The following is a 21,498-nucleotide window of genomic DNA, read 5'->3' as shown; positions in this document are numbered from 1 at the left end:
CATTTTAACCATTGTTTGAATACTTAACTAAATTTGTACTTTAAAGGTGAGTGACGTTTTAAGTAGCCTACAGGTTGAGGATTAGGGCGTTTATTCCTCCTTTGAGTAGAAGCATGAAACAAGTCTGAAGTGCTGCTTGATTGAAGGTTTTGCCTTGTGTGTGTGTATATATGTGTGTGTGTGTGTGTGTGTGTGTGTGTGTGCCTACATGTGTGTGCATGCATGCAGAATGACACTGCATGTTGGAAAGAGAAGAGGGGGTAGAAACAGAGAAAGAGAGGAGCTGAAGATGAGAGTAAAGGGGGTGAGAGGGGGGAGAAGTAGGGGGGGACAAGAGGGGCTTGAGTGGAGGGGGGTCTTAAGAAAATGGGTGTGGGGTTGGGGGCTACGTGGGAGGAGGGGGAGAGGAAGGCCTACTGCTCGAGGGGAAAGGGAGTGTAGGGTGGTGGGGGGGGGTATCAGGGGCGGAGCTGCAGACAGCATCCCCCGCCCTCGCGCTCGTCAGTTTGCCCCTCACAATTACCTGTTTTACCCAGAACTGATGTGAGCGCGTGTTGGTGAGCACATGCCACGTTGTGAGAAGAGTCAAAATCTAAACTGAACTGCCTTTTACAGCAACCAGCAACTGGGGCTTGCGAGGACCATTTGAATTTAATCCACGTCCGAAAAAAAAAAAAACCTCAACCAAGTGGTTTTAACAAACCTCTTAAACAAACGGAGCCTTCTGAGGATCTGAGAGACTCGCAAGGATGCACTTGTTGTCCGCCTGCTGCGTGAATGCCCTCTTCATCATCGCGCTCCTCCGCCAAGGTAAGCTATTGTCTCTTTATCCGGGCAGTGGTGGCGTTCACGCGGGATGCGCCCGTGCGCCAGAGCCGCAGGTATGAGGGGAAAGTCCCAGCAGTCACACGCAGGTGTCACCAAAACTTCAGCCCGGCGTATCGACTACATTTCCGGGGAGAGGTGGAGAAGGGACGCTTGTGTCTTTTTAGTTATTTAAATTAGTGAGCTGTTATAGTTATAATATTATATAGTTTCCATTCCTCCTAGAAGAGGGATAAAAGTATTTGACTGGGTGCTCCTTTTATGTTGTTGTGAGGTTTCATGTTGCATACATTTACCTTTCTTTGTTAAATTACAAATGATGACAATCAATCTTTTTTTGTTTGTTTAGCGGCATATAAACTACATATAATGCAGTGAAATTTTGAAAAATCCTATATCTAAATATCTATACATATAGGTATGACATAAGGTAAAAATGAATAAGATCAAGCTTCTTTTAACTTAACTCAAGGCAGTACATGGTTTATTATTGTAAATGTATGCTCATATCAATAAAAGCGGATTTGATGTGTATAAACTGCTTATGTGACATAAAGTATTGTCCATTGTGCCACCCCTCCTTTTTGCCCCCCCACATGATGGGAGAGGCAGGCAGTTAGGGAGTCATCCTTACCCAGTCTTCACATGTGCTCACGCCATGATGTCATCAAGTTGTTGAGTAGAATTATGCTGTGTTCACATCCTGTCTGATTTATTGTAATTATGGGCTGCCTGTTGGGTGGGGGAAAGCGCTCCTGACAGGCTCCCTCTAGTAATTACACGTAGGACAGAGCTCATTTTGGATGTGGGCAGCTGTAATGGGTTGTACAAGTGAATGCTTCCAAGTTTTATTTGGTTCTTTGGTTATGAACTGAATGCAGTAACTTGGCATTAAGTGGTGACTTTAAAGTATGCTTTGAAAATAGATTATTTTGCCCCTGGTGGTTCTTTGAAAAAGAAGATGAAACAAGGACAAAAGATGTTTTTTTAGAAGCCCTCTTTTAATTTTGGTGTTTAATGTGCAGAAGATTACGCCTGTCTCCAGGTTTCCTTTTTTGTCTGCTCTGTCAGACCAACAGGTAGAAGCACCATGTGTTCAATAACTCAGCCAGGCCATTAAGCAAAGCTGTACAGGAACTCCCTTGGAAAAGCAAAGGGGCGGAGAGGTTGATCTCACTGTACTGCTTCCACCTCGTCACACTATGGTGGTGCCTGTTGTTGTAAATTAACACCATGCAGCACCTATCAGTCAGACTCAGGTGGTTTATTTGAGAGGAAACGAATGGCCCTTTTAAGGTGTTTTTACACCACTGTGCTGCTGCAGTGCCGTGTGCTTGAGACTGGCGGAGAGTGCACTGAGTTGGTAATGAGGTTAGACTTTATGGTTGTCCACACTGGTGTGTGTTTAGCAGACATGCTGCCTGAAATGATCGTCCAAACGTGTGTGTGTGTGTGTGTGTGTTTGCCTACACAACAGATGGTCAGAGTCGTAGTCTTCTCCTTGTTCTATCAAAAAGTGAACCTTGTATGGTTTATTTTGAGTTATTACAAAGCCAAAATAAGCCTATTTGTGATTCTTTCTCAACTTGCTCAATATGGGTGAAATCTGACTGAAGGGGGTTTATCGAGTTTGAGATTTGCAATAAAAACTGCATCGATACTTGTAATAAAAAACAGGCCTGTGTTAGATCAACAGCTCCCGGGGCTTCTGCGTTAAAGACAGAGTCATGGCCACAACCAGATAGGACAGAGACACAGAACCCCAAATTACTCTTAGAACAAATATTCTAGAAAGATGCATCTGTTTTTTTGTCTGCTCCCTTGTCGCCACCCTTCCCCCACCCCCACCCCCCCCCAACAGACAGGCAGCGCTCAGTGTCACAGCTGGCACTACTTGTCTAGCGAGTGGGGCTCTCTCTTTTGCTAATGGACTAATCTCTTACAGGGGTCACCCAATTTCACCTGCAACAGATTCACTCTCCTTTCTTTCATCTTTAACTAGATTATCCAGACCTGTCTCATGAATGTCTTGATGTAAATACACAGGAAAAAAGTGCGCTTGTCTCACATGTAAGATTCTGTACAACTGTGTATTTGTGTGCTTGTGCACGTCACGTCTTGTTTATAGGCGGGATCCTCTTGATGTTTGAAGACTGCTTGTGGTTGTTTCTTGTTTGAAAAGAGATTTCTTTGTGACTTGCAAAGTATTGTATCCCTTCATGCAAAATTCAGACGCAGTCATGAGAAGTATGGCAACTCAGCTGAATCATGGCTTTGAATAGGAATGCTGCATCTGTACTTCACTTTGTGCTATCACTAACACTCGCTCTCTTAAAATAGTTTAGTTATTTGTTGATCATGTTTTGCGTATGGCTGGTGAGCTAGCTACAGAACATAATCAAATTCTGAAATCAAGATTGACCATCTGTACAACTGGGTAAACTCATAAGGGAATAGGAGAACCACTAGCATTTAAAGAATTGGATTGGGTTGCAAAAGATCTTAAATCTTTAATTATTTCTTAGTTCTTGTCACTTAGTAGAATAGGAATGCTTAAAATGGCTCTAATGGGATATCTACACAACTCATTATCCTGCTGGATGTTCTCTCTACAAGCTCTGTAGGACTCTTAGTCCTGTGTGTGGAACAAAGTGTGAAGTGGAATCATTTCTGCTGTCACACTTGTGTTTATGATGAAAAAAACCTCAGTGTTTAGTAGAGAATGAGACAGATGCCATTATTCACCCATAATCACAAAGCGAGTAAGAAGAAGAAGCAGATGTTTAATAAGGAGCATTAGATTTCTTTGTGTGATTGATTCTGTGCATGTTGTCCTCCTCAGGCCTTGACTAGAATAAGAAGTAAGTGGAAATGTGAGCAGAAGGCGGAGGTGCTGCTGATAGGGACAAAAGGGAGACACTGACTTTTATGGGCTCCTCAGACAACTGAGGGCCGTTTAGACAGGCGAGGCTGTACTGTAAATTAAAGCAGCATTAGGGTGGGGAGCCCAGGGTCACCTCCCATCAGGGGGTGCAGGATTCCTACCAGCGCCCCTGGCAGCAGCGCTTTATAGCCTGGATGTCAGGACCGACACGGTAACTTTAACTTAACATTACAAATACCTAAAAAAAATAAAAAATAAAGATCAAGTGTTAGGTGATGTAAAACTAAAAATAACCTGAATTTCTGATGAAATTAAAATGTGGCTGTTACATAATCTTTGATGCAGCACAAAAAAATAGAGCAAAGAGCAGCTTTCAGTGCAGATCTAAAATTGGGAAATCTCAGATTGGACTCTACCGTTAACCTGCTCTATTTCTGTGAGAGGAAAAAAATCTTTGGGTGCTACAGTTTCCAAAAAATTAGGCCGATGCATCAGCTTGTCCCCAGAGAAATGATGCTGGTAACATATTCATCCGGGCCATATGGTATCGTAACTTTGGACCTGCTCATGTTCAGTAGACCAAAAATTCAATGGTGTTAGATTGTGCAAATAAGAGTACAGGTGCACCGAACTGTAATTATGATATAACACAAGCTGGATATAGAAACACATTGCTGTTTTATTTTGGTCTTTGTCTGCCCTGAACCCCTTACACAGTGGGCTGGAGTGGTGCATGTACCCCCCCGTCTTCTGTTCAGCAGGACACTGAACAGGTGGAGTAGTGTTGGGTTTTAGGGTCGTGAAGGGGGCAAGTATCTCTTTATGATTCCTGTTTGTGTGTGCAGTTGTAGAAAGGAAAAAAAAAACAAAAATCAGTTTCTACCCATCAATCACATTGGGATAAATGATCACTTTCAAGCTTTAAGCCTCATTATTCACTTGATTATAACTTTTAGAGGTAGTTGTTTTATAAATATTATCAAATATTTTTTGAGTATTGTATATATTTTTAGATTTATTCCAAAAATCTTATTACTAAACGTAATGTCACCTTTTAGATTAGATGTAGTGAGACAGCAGTGAGGAAATATGAGCTACTACATGAACATGCTGAGGTCCCTACATGTCAGAGAGAGCAATTCACTCTCTGCTGGAACCAGTGAGTAGGGAGATGTATGAGACGTTGTCTTGAGAAAATGAAAGGACTTGTGTGGCAAAAGTAATCACTCTCGGGCAATGACTCAATGAGGAAAAGGTCTTTTGTTCGCCTGTGACAGTTTAACACAGGATTATCAGTAAAACAGCAGCAAGTGAATCTTAATTACACTTTGGTGGCTGGCCTGCCCCACTTTTAGAGCCAGAGTGTGAGATATATTCAATTTTTATAATCTCAGCTAAAATTGGCCTCTTCATCCGACCATTTTTGATGTAACTTGCCAGTCAGGCTAAGACAGGCTGGTTGAATTTAGCACTTTATTGACTTTTTTGTACATGCTATTTAGCGATTTACATGTTTGTACTGAAGTGAGATCATTGAAAGTAAGAGAAAGCATTATAATGTTTTCACAAACAGTAACAGTTTTATCTTTGTCATTTTCTCACTTTCCTTATTTTGCACACAGGTTCCTTGCTCTGCCATGTAAAATAATGCTTTATTTGTTATTCATGGGGATGGACCACAGTCCTATTGTTTCAGCTATAAAGAAAGGCTTAACAACAGGAGAGAGATGACTGTGCTATGCTGTAGTGCTTCTTTCTTGATGCAGGAATACTCCCATTGAAATGCATGAAGGTATCCTTGGTTTTTGGTGAAAGACCAACAGCACTCTGAAATTGGGCGTCCCTTGTTTCAGGGACAAAAAGTGAGGTTGTTTCTGTCTTTTGTCATTGACGCAGCCCCCAGCTTTCACTGGATTCCTGTGGACTCCCGCCGACTGTATTGTGAGGCTGGCTCTTTTTAAACAAATGAGTGTATGATAGCGACTTCTTGCTCCCACTCCTGTCTTTGTCATTAATATGGAACAGCACACACCCCTCGGAGAGGGCACACAGTGCTGCCTGTCTTTGCACTTCACATGTGCAACCTGACTGGGGAGCAAGGGGGGTTTCAGGCACCGCTCCTCCATATGAAAAGCCTGTGGCCACACCCATCTTTAACAGGGCCTGGATCTTTGTTCAAATTCTCCATTAGAGTCATTGCTCTATTTTAATGAATTCTTTGAGAGGCCTCCATTAACTGTGATGGTAATCATTCGACCTCAGAGAATATTTAAGGAATACCATATAGGGGCTCATGGATGGAAAGCTAGAGGGTGGCAGCCTGTTTTTTTTTTAATGAACTTCTTTTTCTCATTAAAATGTATCTTATAGATTAAGCAAAGACAAAGCAGTACCACTGTTCCCACCACTGAAAGTGTGTCTGACCCATAAAGGCGGGTCAGCGGTGGACCTCTGATATTTATGCGTTCACTCCCATAAAGTCATTATTTCTGCCTATTTATGAGAGTCAAGTGACAAGACTGGAGTCTGCTATGGTATCAAACCTTTATTCTGACTTTGTCTACGGTTCACAGAAGTCAGTTGGGTTGACACAGCTTTGGTGCAGATGGTGAAACATTAATTCCAAGCCTCCAGCCAAATAATAAAATTTTTTGCCTTTCCATTCATTTCTGAATCATTCTCTGTTGGGTCCAAAGCTCTCTTGCAATACTGAGAAGTCGCTCTATTCATTCAGACCCTGTTTAGCAATTTTTCATTCATGAAACATCGTGTTGCTCCCTGCTACGTCTTGCCTTTGGGACTCAACAGAACGCTCTTGTGTCTGCATTTGACCTCCGTATTCGCATTCTTGCCATTTTAAAAGCTGTTTCTTTGTGTTGTGCTGATGTCCACCATTCTTCCTTCATAGACTGCAGCAGCAGTGTGGTGCCTGAAGCTATCTTTGATTACATGCTGCATCGGTTGAACTTGCAGGAGACAGGAGTTCTCATTCAGGGAGATTCTCATTCACAGGGGATAGCAAGAGTATATCTCTGATTGGAATTAAAAGCTTGTCACTCTGTTATAGTGTGAAACAAGATAGAAGATTAAATAGTTGGCCCATCTCTCTGGGTCATCAATATATCAAAACACATGGGACTACTTTTAAACATTTTTAGAGGTCGAAAACATGCTCATGGGGTAACAGAAAGCCCAAACCTGCTCTCATATGCTGGATGCCTCTTTTGAAATTTCAAGTCACTGTAGGGTTTTGCAGGTTTCTTTTTTACAGTGGTAGTTTTATTTTTTTTTTTTTAAACTCATTTACTACATTTCAAGCTGCTCTTTATATTAGATCCCAAACCAGGGGTACAGCTCAATTGGTTTTGAAAAACAAACAAAAAACCCCCATAAATTAAAAGTAAACAAATAGGATCACAAACTGGTGTGATGCTGTTCTTTAGTAAATATATTCTCAGAACTACCAACAAGCTACCAACTACAATAGGCACAGTCCACACCTCCCACCAACCCGAGACCGTTTTAATACTTTAACACACAATGAAGTTGTAGTAAAAGTAATACACGGTTTAGCTGCAAGAGGATAACCAATTGAAATATTTACCTTAAACTAATCAACATGTAAAATAGTCCAAAGGAATGGGTAAGCAGTAGAAATAATTAGCTAAAACTATAACAAGTAATTTGTGAAAGGATAGAAAGTTGAAGGAATATAGCTAAAAGTAATGCAAAAGCAGTTATAATATTAAAAGCAAAGTTGAAATAGTTAGCTAACAGGTAATGAAACCTTAGGTTAAAAGTAAAGAATAAACAGTTAAAGTAGTTAGCTAAAGGTAACGGATGAACAGTTGAAACAGCTAATAGTGGATAAATGGTTCTAACATCCAGCTTCTTTAGTTTTTGTATAGTAAAATATATAAGCATAAAATCTGAGATGATGTGGGATTTCTCTATGTCAGACTGGTTGAACGATGGAAAGTATTCTTTAGATGTTTTTGAAACTACCTAGTGATAATTATACGTTTCAGAGAACCTGTTAGGAAGGGTTCCTTGCCCCAAACTGTACATAAAGCATTAATCCACCATTTCCTTTTGAAAGCAAGACTTTTCACATTCCAGCCTCAGGGCATGCTCCTAATGTGCAACCTCTTGGAAAAACCATGATTAAGTGAGAAGAAATGTGATTTTCACAACACATTACTGTAAGTGATTCAAAACTATCGTTGTGAGCAAAATGCATCAGCACTGTTTCTTCAACTTCAACATCAGTTTTTGTTCAAAGAAGTCAAGTTGTGGCTTTTTGCATGGCAATTATCCCACTAGCGATGCTTTGGCTGATGCATGGTTTTGCTTTGCTGTTAAGTATTCAGCTGTTCCACTGCCAAAGCTTACGAGGAAGGTGAAGGGATGCTTGTCTGGTAATTGGATGCAATACTTAATTTTCTAATGGGACGTCTTAAGAGGTCAAGTAGCCTCGTGTTCCTGGGGAGAATTTTTAAGTATTACACAGCCCACTGGTGCAATTTAAACACAGACTTTGGTCCTCTTAGCACCAAAAAAATCAACGTGTATGACACTGATTTTACTCTGGCTCGACTGCAGGATGGTCATAAAAGAAAGAAGCAGGAATGTTTGACATTAAACTCACAAGCAGCCTGTCTAAATGTCAAAAGTTGCTTTATTACTGTGCCTGGCTTATCTATAGAATGAGGACGTTGACTTTGCTGGGTCTAATTTTGAGTAATGAAGATGTCATAACTCATTATGATATCATTCATTTTCCTTCCATACAAGTACTAGATACAGAGGAGATGACACCTCATTTCCTCATATAATGATAGTGATTTTATTTGAGCGCTCAGGCTTCATAGCCAAAGGTTTGACAGTGAAAAATGAAATGAACAGTAAATTTCTTTTGGGGGGGGGGGGGAGTTAAGGACATTGACAGTAAAGCGGCCTGGATTTTCTATCCTCTTCTGAGGAAATCTCAGGATTACCTGTCTTATTCTGGAGGGCTTGCCACAGCACGCTCTCATCTATAAACCAAGCCTACACAAACCAAGATAACAAACCAAGACAACGTCACAGCCACAGTTTGCCATTACGAGAATATTTGTTCAGGCAACATTATCCCCCAGTGGGTTTCTAATAATTGGACAACTTTGATACCTTTCTGCTCAGGGTGGCATTTCTTCAGATATCATTATTGAATAGATACATTTCTTACTGTCCTCAGTAATGTCTTGTTTTCACTGCATTTCGTCTCAGGTCATTACATCTGCAAATATGCATGTTATTTATATTAATGACAAGGGAAGAAAAGTGGAGCCAGGCACGATGTTATTTTCTACCTTTTGTTCCATTTGTACCATTTTTTTTCCATTTTGGTGAGAAGTGCTATTGAACTATAAAACAAGTCTATATGAGGATAAGCTAGCAGCCTTGTATCTAGACACAGCAGTGGTTTTAGCTAAATGCTAACATCAGCATGCTAGGATGCTCACAGTAACAATGCTAACATGCTGATGTTTAGCAGCTATAATGTTTCACGTTAAACATCTTAGCTTACCCATCTTCACGTGTTAGTATGCTAACATTTCGGGATCCCGAAGGGAACACGAATGTCTGTAGTAGGGCTGCAACTAATGTCTGACATCTGACTATTTTTTCCTTGATTGATCTATTAGTTAATTTGTCTATAAAACATGAGAAAATAGTCAAAATGAATATCATAATTTCCCAGAGCTCAAAGTATGTCTTTAAATAGCTTTTCTTGTTCGACCAACACTCCAGAACCTGAAGATAATCTGTTTTCTACTGTGTAAGACATTAAAAAGCAGCAAATCTGCACATTGGAGAGCGATGAACCATTAAATGTAATTAAATGTCTGGCATCTTAAAAAATGATCAGAATAGAGCGTTAGGGTTAAGGGTTGTTCAATTAATCAAACTATTTCAGCTCTAGAGCAGAATATCACACAATCATTTATACTTAAATCTGTACACTGAACAGACATTTAGATAAGACACCCTAGTTTCCTGCTATGCATGTGTTCTGGTTTGTTTTTCTGCTTTAGGACAAGTTATCACTTTCTCATTAGTTAAAGATAATGCAGTTTATCTAGTACTTTTCTGCTAATCACACAGTAGGCACGCAGTTTCCATGTTTTTAATCATGTTGCAACAGGCAACAGTCAGAGATGGTCAACAATGGTGCTAGAGGAAATGTCAGAGGACCACCAAAGTCTCACTGAGCTTCATTATCTGCGTAAAATTAATGTCTAAATGAAATTGCATGGCAATCCATCCAATAGTTGTTGCGATATTTCAGTTTTGAACAAAAAGTGATGGACAAATAGACAGACCGACATTGCCATCTGTAGAGCCATGCTGTTAACATGTTTCCAAATAAATGTGTAGTTTCTACCACTAAGATTAAATTTATTAAAGCACAGCAGAGGTACAGTTTTACAATTTATAGCCTTTTCTGAACTTTCAGGGGAGTTGTCGCCCCAAGCTACTGTTATTTTGTCTGACCCGGCAGTAGAAGCAGCTCATTGCTCGAGAGAACTTTCTGAACAGTGCGTTGACTCAGTTTGCTTGAAGGGGGATAGTCTGTGCAGAACATTCCCATGGAGATTTTTTTTTTTTTACCCGTAAGCTCTTTAGACCATACTCTAGATATTTTTATATTTTGTAGATATCTTTCAGTGGTAGACGAGGTGTTTGCACATTTTGCTTATTGACAGATTTTGTGTGAAGTGGGGTGTTTCTCTGCTGCTCAGTTGGATCTGCATTCTCCTGCTCTTGTTCTGGATGTGCCACACAGGACAAGAAGCAAAATGGGAAGCAGTTAAAGATGTGCAGTGCCAGGGTGGATGGTTAAAAGCACTTAACTTGATGTATGGCTTCTCCTCATGTCATGATGGAAGAAGAAAATGTAATAGCCACTACTAATGAAATTATTATGCCTTAAAAGACCTGTGTACCCAAGACGACGGTGACATATGCTGAATTACATAAACTGAGAGTGGTTATCTCATCTTACAGAAACAAAAGACACAAACAAAAGAGCAGGATTGGGTTTGCTGTGACAGTTTTATCTGTTGTGTCTTTGAAAAAGGATCACTAGCACTATTAGTGACCTTGCTTTGACAAAAGATAAGTTGTCTTCTGGACTTAAGTGAATTTATTTCACATAAGCAAACACTTTCCCCTTTATAGAATATACAAATTCATCATAACAAAAAAACAGCTTGGCGCCATGTGAGTTCACACAAGTAAAACCTTTCAGCCTAATCATGTTAGCAGTTATCCAGCTACGTAAATCTGAAAGTCCTGAAGTCGTAGGAAGACTCAGCAGTGTGACAGTGCATGTTAATCTCCAACCTTACACAGTACTCCGTCAAAGCAGACATTGGTCCATGGGTATTAAATTTGAAACCACACAGATGTGATGTGCAAGCAGGTACATAATCCTTTGTATGTATTATCTGCATTCCATGTATTCCTCCCACTGCTCTCTGCTCTGTTTAGCCAGCAGAGGCTTTAGGACCCCCCCAGAGCCAAAAGCTGAAGTAGGACCCAATTTGAAACCGTCATGCCCTCTTAATACCAACCAGGCTGTTTGGCTTATTGGAATGGGGAGTATTCCCTGCACTGTTTCACAGTGAAGGGTTAGAAGGTCAGGTCTGTCATTATGAGTGCAACAGCATACATGACTTTGCTCAACTAATGTGAAGGTATCAGCCTCACCACGGCAATTACCAGAGATGAAAGCTACACAAGCCATGAGCTGAACAAATGAAAATATCTACCTGTTAATATTTTCTGTTGTTTACAGCATAACAATGCATACATTATTGATACGGCAAAGTAGGTGCTGTGCATTAAATTCAGAAAACTATTTTTCCATTAATCATCCATTTTGTGTTAGGAAAATATTAGTCCATGCCTCATGCAGCGTCTAATGAAGCACTTTAAGATCGATAAGTGGATGCACTCGTGTTTACCCGTGTAGAAAAGTGATGGGCCCTGGGCTGATTCATCTCCCTCTTTCTCCACTTCTCTGGTCAGGGCTGTGCGTGGGTTTGTTGCCAGCTCTGGTGTGTAGAAAAGGCTCAATTTGCCTTCAACAGAGGTGTGTTGTGGCAGCAGGTTTGATTGGTATCCTTAGGCGCCACAGCAACTGTAATATGGTCATACAGATAGTATTATAGTAAACACAACTGCTCCCCCAGGACCAATGAGCTACAGATGTTCAAAGGATGTCCTACTGAGGGAGGCGTGGGGGCAGGGGCAGGGACAGGGCGGGGCCAGTTTTACAGGAAGGGGAGCACTTGTGGTACAGACAGACACGCAGGTACTCGAACAACAAAGCTGATTGCACTTGGGTAAATAGTGTAATCTGGGGCTGCCAGCTGGGCTAATATATCAAAATAAAAATATAATCTAATTCACAGAATTTGCCACCAGTAGGAGAATGCTTTTAGTCTGATGGTGCAATGACTGTTTTCTATCTTGACCCCCCTGTAGGGCCCTGTCTTTTGGCATACATAATATGTTGAGCATGAGGGTTTGTCATGGGTCTTTGCTCCAACTAACAGTTATCTTCATTACCGATTCAGTTGTCATTCCTGCCAGAAAATAAAGAGGAAGAGGCCAGCAGTCCAAACCCCCAAAGATGTTTAATTTATGTTATAACAGACAGTACAAGACTGTTTTATCATTTCTACTTGATAAACAACTTAACTGATTAAGAGCTTAAACAATTAGCTGATTTAATCCATTGACAAAAAATTTATCACTATCAGCTCTGATAATCAATAATTCATTTCAGTCATTTTTCAAGCTAAAATGACACCTAGTCTCTCGTTCAAGCTTCTCAAATGATGATTTGCTGCGTTTCTCTCTTTTATATCACAGCAAAATCAATATCTGGGGACTGACAAAACTGACATGTGAAGACATCACCTTGAGCTCTGAGAAATTGTGATGGTCATTTGTTCACTAAAAGACCAAACAATTACTCAAGCAATAAAAGCAATAAATATAATAAAAAATCATTATTTGATTAATCAATTATGAAAATCACAAGGGTTTGTAATGGGTCTTAATTTCAAAAAGACAACATTTCATATTTTTTGTCTAACAAACACCCCAAAGATATTCAATTAAGCATTATGTTTGACATTATTGCTTCATGAATGACATTTACAGTGTATTGATTATCAAAATCGTTGTCTCTTTCAATTAATTGACTAATCGTTCTAGCACCAGTCTGTCTCTCCTTCTTCCTTCTGCCCAATGACATTAGTGCTAAAGACCCTTTAGGCTAATAATGAAATTGATCACAAATGATGTTCAATTTATAATCCAGTGAACATACGCTTACACTACCAGTCCTGCTCTAGTTGGCTTGTTTGCTTCAGGCAGGCGAGGCTGGCAGGTTTATGGGCTATGTGCAAAAGAACTGATACCTCGTGTCTGATGTGATACATCTTTGAGAGACCTGGTGAAATGACGAACACTTTGATGTCAAGAAGGTTGTTTTGAATGTGTCAGGAATATTTTAAAGCTGCCTATTAACACATTTGGCTGAAGGGGGAGGGGGGGGTGAATATGTTATGCATCAAGGATTCATTTCTTGCACTTAGATTTATGGATCTTTACTCAAACTCTTCAGTAATTCAAAGGGCACTATGTTCATTAGTGAGAAGCATTACCCACTGTTAGAGGCTCCATCTGGAGTATCACACCATCTGCTGCACCTCTTTAACCCATACATTTATTTTATTAGGCTGTGAACATTTATTATATAATCAGTGTGACTGCATTTGTAAGCCTTAATTGGGTAGATTATACTTCCTTGTGATTGTTGGAGGATAGGGGTCTGTGATTTTACTTATATAGGCTAAAAAAATAGTTTTCAAACAGTAAGTCTCTGAACCTCTGAGAAAGTGTGCATGGAACCATGTGATCAGATACCTGTTATTTAGGCTCTGCTGAACTCAGATGCATGCAACTGAAATGTTGTGAGTCTAGTTGGATACACTGAAATCCCAAGAATGCGCACTATAAACATGAATCAGAGCTGCAGGCGTTTTCAGGACATGCGTAGCCTTTTGTGGACACACCACGGTGTAAATCTGATCACCTGTGTTATTCTATGCTTCTGAAACATCGATGAACACTGGCCAAGACCTGCCAAAGATAAAACATCTTTTGGATTTAAGATTTAGCTCAACTTTAGCCCCCCCGCCAAAACTCTTAGAAGTGTTTCAGTAACTGCAAGACAAGTTAAATTCAAAGCCTCTGTGATTAGAAGCTGAGTTGTTGCATGTGGATGCAAGCTCTTCGTTAGGCATGGTCAATCAGGACATATTCAGTAACGCTGTGGGATCCTCCAGTACAATAATGCTTGAAGGCTCCTTGGCATATGAGAAAGTTATCAGATTTAAATTACTCAGAAATAATTAAGAGTTAGCCTGTTAACTCTCAGTTCTGTTTTCCAGCCTTGCTATCCTCTACACAAAAGCAACATTTGAAATGAACTCCTAAGCAAATGGAATAGGCGTCCTTTCTTTGGTAATTTTAGATATAGGAAAATGTTGAGGATTGAATGGTAGTTCACTTTTATAGATGAGGCCTTAGAGTTAACGGTCTCAGTGTATATATTAACAGAAAGATATAGAATAAACCTGATTCTGTTAAGATTAAAGGTTACTTGTTTTTGTAGAAAAAGCCCTTATTGACCTGTTAAAGCTTACAGACAGCAAGTTAACTCAGAAAGGTGTTGTACGATCATTTGCACATGTCACAACCCTAATTTAAAATGAGCTTTATCTGTGCAGCAGAGGAATTCAAGTCAGCAAGGCCCAGTTTTTCATTTTAAATAGAAATTATTTGATAATCCCATTTGACCCAGAAAATAGTGATTTGCTCGCAGGCCATGTCTATTTGGGGGTGGGGGTGTCCATGCCTCCAATGACACAGTGGAGGCATGGACATCCATTAGCTTCCAACGGTCTCTGCTACTGACAGGAATTAAAAAATCTATCTCGTTCATTTGTAACCAAGAGACTTGGGTGAGGTAATGTCAGCTCTTACAGAAACCTTAAGAATGAAGTCATTGCTAAAATGTTAGGCACTAAGTTGCTTTAGGAAGGGTTAATGGGTAAGTAGGAAGCGGTGCGGCTGTGCTTTGTTAATGGCCTAACGTTGCCTTTAATGGCATGTTGTTAATGGGAGTTCTTGGTGGATTATTAGAGTTAGGACTGTGGTCTGCCCCAAGTCTACCCACAGGCATCTCACAACCTCTTCTTCCTTAGGGTCCTGTAGCCTGCGCCCCTCAAATACATAATTCATGACATAATGGACGTGTTTTCTGAGTGCACTTATCACACCAGCAGGCCTCTGTCTTAAGAGTAGTCCCTGCACCCATGTGGCTCGTCGGCTGACATAATTTATGACATTTTTTAAGAGGGTTTTACGGAGGCCAGTGTGGTCGAGTGCATAAGGAGAGCATTTCAGAGACTAATGATCATGCCACAAGATCAATTTCTGGGAAACCTTATGGCAAGTCATTTAGCGTGATTATCACCCTTCCTGCTTTTATCTTTCCCATCTGTCTTGCCCAGAGAAAAATGTAACTGTAATTGACTCGGATACCTCCAATAATGTGGCGAGGAATATAGAAAATATTATATACTTTTTTTCCACAGATATTCTATGTAAAAAAGTGTGTTTTCCTTCTTAATTAGTATATATCGTAGTGTATGTATACACACACACATATATGAATGTATGTATGTTCTTCAGCCTTATAGTAACATTTATTTGTGCTTCCATTGATTCCAGTACAAACAAAACCATTTCCCCCCAGATACTAGTTTTCTTACAGTGCTTTGTTAAATCTTAGCAGGAAGATTTAAGTGAAATCAAAGCTGAATTGTCTGCTTTAATTGTGCAGTCAGCATCTTTAGAATGAGACAGTGATTTAAAGGAACTTGAACATCACTTATTAAAAACACTTGACAATGGTTCCCTTTTAGAATCTCATATTAAACTCACTTGCTAATCAAAGGGAAAAATGCAAGAGGTTCTTGATTTATTATTATTTTTTCCTGTATTCTGTAAATCCTTACGTTATGTCCCTTGCTATCCAGCTTCAAAGTTTGAATGCCATTCAATTAATGACGATCCAGAAATTCAGACTGCACAGATATTGTGCATATTGCTGGACGTATGAGAGGAAAATTGTGGTGGAATGAGAATGGGTTGTGGTTCTTGCAATCTACCTTGACAGTCAGAGGTGTATTTTGTTGTTTTTGCACTGTGTTTTTGTCATTACCTTGAATAACGGGTCAAACGTAGACAATGTGACATGTTGAGATATTTCCACTGTAGCCTGATTGAGAATTTAATGGAAAACTTTACTATCTACAATATCAACAGGAAATATCAATGCTGGATGCCAGCCCTGCAGAATCACTTACTTTCTTCATTACTTAAACAGAGTGAAAACCAATGTAGACAATACAATGATAAGTTACCCTGACAGTGTCCTTAATGGACCAGAATGCAATGCGGTCACAAAACACGTGTTTTGAGCTGCTGAGCGGGACTAACTTCTTCCTTTGGGCTTATCATTCTACTACACACGCTATTATTCTCTTCACCTACATGAGTAACCCTCAGTGGATGCAAAGTGTTTGCAGTTCTCTGAAGGTTGTCAACGGATATTCTGGGAATTGTAGGAAATCACAGAAGCAAAAAGGTATAACACATGTGATGTGCACTCAGAAAGTCTCACTTTTAAATGAACTAAGTAGGTAGAAGAAAGGAAATAAAGAAAGTATCTGAAAGTTTAGTTTCAAACATCTTCCAGCTAAGCCCCACCCACTTTCGAATCAGTGAGAAAAACACATACAGAAATCTCTCATATGAAATAACCAAAAGTGATACAACTTGGTCAGAAGGGATTGTTTTCATGTAGGACCCTATCAGCCATAGTAAGACGCTGATTAAAAACTACTAAAACTACTAAAAAACTACTTTGAATGCTGCATTGAACATGTAAGATTATCATATGAAAGTTTCTTCTTTTAACAGTGGTTCTTTAGGGCACCAGCCATTAATTACACAAGTTGCTTGAAACACCTGAAGACAAAATAAATCTTTTTTTCCCCCGCTCCTTGAGCCCTCCTCTCTTTCTTTGTCCTCTCGTCTCAATCACTGATGAGAGGCGGAAGCAGCAACCTGATCCCTCAGCAGCAGGTCTGCACAGGTACTGAGCACTCCTCATGACAGGTCTGAAACCAGAGAAAATGGAGCCAGCCATTTCAGTCACAAGGCAACAATGGGACCCCGACACGTGGGACTGCAGGCAATGCATTAGCCCTGTTCCCGCCTGCTGTCATCTGTAGGTGTCTGTCTGTTGACCACACATGATGCAGCAAATGAACATTGTTTTCTTTGCCTGAGGGGGAGAGAGCTACCTATATGTCTCTCTAGAAAATGTGCACTAGAAATTGCATTTTATATCTAGCGAGAGGGGAGTGTAAAGAAGGTTAGACTATTCATTGCTCAGGTACATTGACATATAAAGATGCATGAAGAACTCTGATGAGGGTTATTTTTTTGATCTTTACTCCTCTGTGCCTTTGCATTCTTATATTTTGTAAAACCTCTTACATGCGCATTATAGCGTTTGCCTTATTTTCCTGAATAACATGAGGTATTATTTTGTGATTGAGTATTTTGTTTGCCAAGCATGAACATCATTGTTGATTTGGTTGCACAGTGATCTAAAATGTGTCCATGCTGCTGGGGTGAAGGAGGGGAGCTTAATAGACTCAGACTAATAATACTGTGTGTTGAATACTCTACATAATTCTCCATTTGCTGTCCATCCTCCTCCTCAGCAGAACACAGGCTTGTTTTGCCCTGAGGTGACAAGCATTGCGGTGCTCAGTGCAGGCTGTGAAAATGTTTACTTTTATTTTACTCTGGCTCTTAAGGTTGTCCTTTTTTGGACAAAAAAAACTCCATTTATAGAGCTGATTAGTGGATTAATTGATTAGTGCATCAACAGGAAATGTGCAATTGTTCTGATAATCGAACAATCATTTAAGTAATTTTCAAGAAAAAAATATTCTCTGGTTCCAGCTTTTGCTATGTGAGAATGTGCTGCTTATCTCTGTTTTATATACTGTAAATAATATATTTGGGTTTTGGACTTTTGGTCATTCTGTTTTAGTCGTTGTCATTATTTCGAATTTTTCCCCCTAAATAATTAATTGATTATAAGAGAAATTAATATTTTCTACTTGAAGCCCTAGTCAAAAATCAAACCGCCAAGGACGATGCATTGGATTCTGTGTTTGATGCAAATGGTAAATCGACTGTACTGTAGCGCCTTTCTACTCAAATCACTTTACACTACATGTCACATTCACCTTCTTCACACATGTCAGAGGCTCCCATGTAAGGTACCAACTGCTCATCAGAAAGAAACTAATCATTCACATGTACAGCTTTCGGGAAACAATTTAGGGTTCAGTATTGTGCCCACTTTGACATGTGGGGATTGCCCCGCCACCGATTTTCCGATTCGCGGGTGACATGCTCTACCTCTAAGCCACAGCTTAACAAGACCTGTATTAAACATATTAAATTGTTTTACTATTTAGGAAAATAAGTAATGATTATTTTAACCTCTTAACATTCCAACGGCCCGCCTGCATAGCTTTCGCTATGTGCACACAGCATGTTGGTTTCATACTCATATGATACACTGTTTGAAAGCTAAAATCCTCGTGTTTCGACTCATGTAAACCATTTCAACATACGATCACCACAGCGGGTACAATCAGTGCCTCTGTCAGACCAGCCAGTACAATCAAAAGTGACGCGACTCACCTATGAAGCCTCATCGTAATCCACCGATCGATTATAATCCAACAAAAATGGTCTTGTTATGTTGTCAGAGGTCCAGACGATCCAATCCAGTAATCACATTTAGTCCAAAATACATTATTCCATCAGTAAATCCCCAGGGACGGCTGCGGTATCGTTTCATATCTGCCGGCAGACGTGGCTCGTATGTCATTATAACCGTAATAACTCCGATTTGAATGTAAACAACTACGATAGCTTGAATTAAAATTAGCCTCTGAACTCTAACCTTTCGACTGACAGCTAATTCGCCCCAATTCGAGCTCACATGTCCCTTTCACAGCCTACAATAGCCAACGAGAGCCCGCGCTGTAGGAAAGGGCCAGCCCCTGTTATTTGGTGGGTAGGCCGAGCCAATAGCAAGCAATTGTGCCGATAACTGGCACTTCGAGTAGCCAGTAAAATTCTGCAAATAACGATATACAGCTTTAAGTAGGAAGTTCATGATAAACCATCAAAAAAATACATCTGCGTCGAGCTAGTGGCTAATGCGGAACGATGCAGCAGCAGCAGCCTGCCGCCATGGGGCGGTGCTGTTTTAGAAAAAAATACGCTGAGACATACACTCAGAAAAAACTGTGTAAAATAGTAATTTTTCATGGTATTGGTATGAAATTTAAACTAGGATTAGGTAAGGCTTTATGCTGTGACCCTACAGTGTTTTTCAGCTAATATTAAGTCCCAGCTGTAGTTGTCTGCATGCATTTGTTAGCAAGCATTTTCAAGCGGAAATGAAAAATATATTAGTTTTAGTGTGTTTAAACTTATATTGATCAATTCCAGTAGCACTTACAATCATTCTGACTTTTGGGTTAGACACTCCAGAGTGTTCTCTTTCAGAGAAGCCCAAAACCATGCTTTTCCTCCAAATGGTTTAAGAACTACATTAAATTTACTTAGGATATGCCTTGAATAGGCGTTTTGCAGTTAATCACTGCCTGGATCAATCATAATGTCTATAAAATGTCATAAACATATTCACATTGTTCTGTTTGACCAAGACTGGAACCCAAAGATATCCAGTTTACAACCATATAAAACAAAGAAAAGCAGTAAATATCAGTTGACCAATTGTTTCAGCTCTAAAGCAGATGCTGAGTATCCAATCTAAGATAATTTTATCATGCATAATAACTGAACAAGTTTTCAGTTATCTGAATGTTAGAACTGGATGAAGCCATTCAAAGTTTGAGGACAGTAGTCTTGAAAGGGATTATCTATATCTGCGCAGAGAACATAATATAAGTGGGAAAATAAATTGGTCTGCCATTCTTGAGACTAATTTTCCATTCACATATTTTTTCATTGCATGGCTGTGCATCAATGCAACATTATATTAATGTCAGAAAATATCACACACTCTTTTGAGTCATAAAACTAATAAATGTGGCAGACTTTGGAAAACATTTCTTATGGAACTTGTAGATAAGACTCCATAGAGATTGGATCACTTATTAAAAACAAAAAGGAATAGACGGGCCTAGTACAGCTGGACGGCAGAAAGAGGCTGTGGGGGGAATATTGTCAGAAAATGAAACCTTTGTCCCACGTCGGTCTGTTCATACATGGACCTTCTCAGATTGGTTCTCTTTGAAAGACCTTTACACAATTCTGAAGGTCAAAGAGATACAGGGCAACATCTTCAGGGTGCTGGGCAGCTTTCTGTGCCCTGGAACAGATGGCGTAGCATAAAAGAAGGCTTGGGAAATGGCTCGACATCCACACGTCAGAGCAGTTCATGTTAGATAATGTGGCTTTTGTCAGCCCTGAAGTACTTGAGCAAACTCATGTCTGCTGCTTACATCTGCAACATAGAGGAGTTTAGGCAGCTTATCCACATGAAAATAAGAGTTGAAATGATTTTCAGCAATTATTCAGTGACTGCCTTGATAGTCGATAAATAATTTCAGTTATTTAACAAGCAGAAATACGATCGATTTGTGATGATTTCCTGCTTTTCTTAGTCATATGATTCCCATCTGAATGTCTTTGATTTTGGTCTGTTCTTAAAACAAGGAGACTGAATATGTCACCTCTGGAAAATTTTTCTGGCCATTTTTTGCTATTTTCTGACATTTCATTGACAAAACAATTAATTGATTACTCAAGAAAATAATCAGCAGATTTATGAATAATGAAAATAATTGTTAGTTGCAGCTTGGAAAATTTTTAGTTTGACCTGATGGTGGCGCTAGATTAAAAATTTAAGGGAACACCAAAGTGATTACAATTCATCCTGAGGTGGACATGAATATCTGTACCAAATTTCATTGCAATCCATCCCACAGTTTGTTGAGATATATTTCAGTCAAGACCAAAGTGGTGGACTGACCAATTGTCTGACAGATTTGCCATCACAAGAGCCATGCCACTAGCATAGATTAAAAAGTTTGCAGCCCACCCATCCCATAAAAGCAACCTGCTGAACAGAACATACAGGACTATTTGTTGTGCGTGCTTCCTTATTACACGTTTCAAAAATGAGTCATTCAGCAATGGACATTTTTGCCAACCAGCTCACTAAAAAATACAAGCTGATTCCCTTAGTTTTTATGCCATAAAGACACTGACAGGCAATTACAGTAGGCAGGAAAAACCAAAATTATAGAGCGCACAATGTTGACGTTTGGAATGGTGCTTCCATGGTTCAGCCTGCAACAAAAAGAGAAGCAGTGTGAAAGGGATGTTGTGCAAGTGTGCTGTCAGTTATCCATCAGTGACATGATTACACCCCATCCCTTGAGAGAGACAGACAGAGATAGTGAGGATGTAGGATGTTAAAAAAAAAACCCTCTTCAGTTTCTGGTCTGGAACACTTCTTCAGCATGAAC

The 21,498-nt window shown here is 39.8% G+C and overlaps 1 protein-coding gene across 1 annotated transcript in view; it reads left to right on the top strand.

Annotated features, from left to right (window-relative positions):
* The first annotated feature begins 537 nt into the window (after positions 1 to 537).
* Positions 538 to 21,498, top strand: part of LOC123986217 (CD166 antigen homolog A-like) — a 36,094-nt gene continuing 15,133 nt past the window's right edge. The window contains exon 1 of the mRNA XM_046074351.1: positions 538 to 810. Coding sequence (XP_045930307.1) covers positions 750 to 810 — 61 coding nt within the window. The 5' untranslated portion in view covers positions 538 to 749. The remainder of the gene's footprint in view (positions 811 to 21,498) is intronic.

This window comes from Micropterus dolomieu, linkage group LG17, assembly GCF_021292245.1.
Source record: "Micropterus dolomieu isolate WLL.071019.BEF.003 ecotype Adirondacks linkage group LG17, ASM2129224v1, whole genome shotgun sequence".
Classification (NCBI taxonomy): domain Eukaryota; kingdom Metazoa; phylum Chordata; class Actinopteri; order Centrarchiformes; family Centrarchidae; genus Micropterus; species Micropterus dolomieu.
Note: the sequence above shows the minus strand (reverse complement) of the source record. Positions and strands in the feature narration are given on the sequence as shown.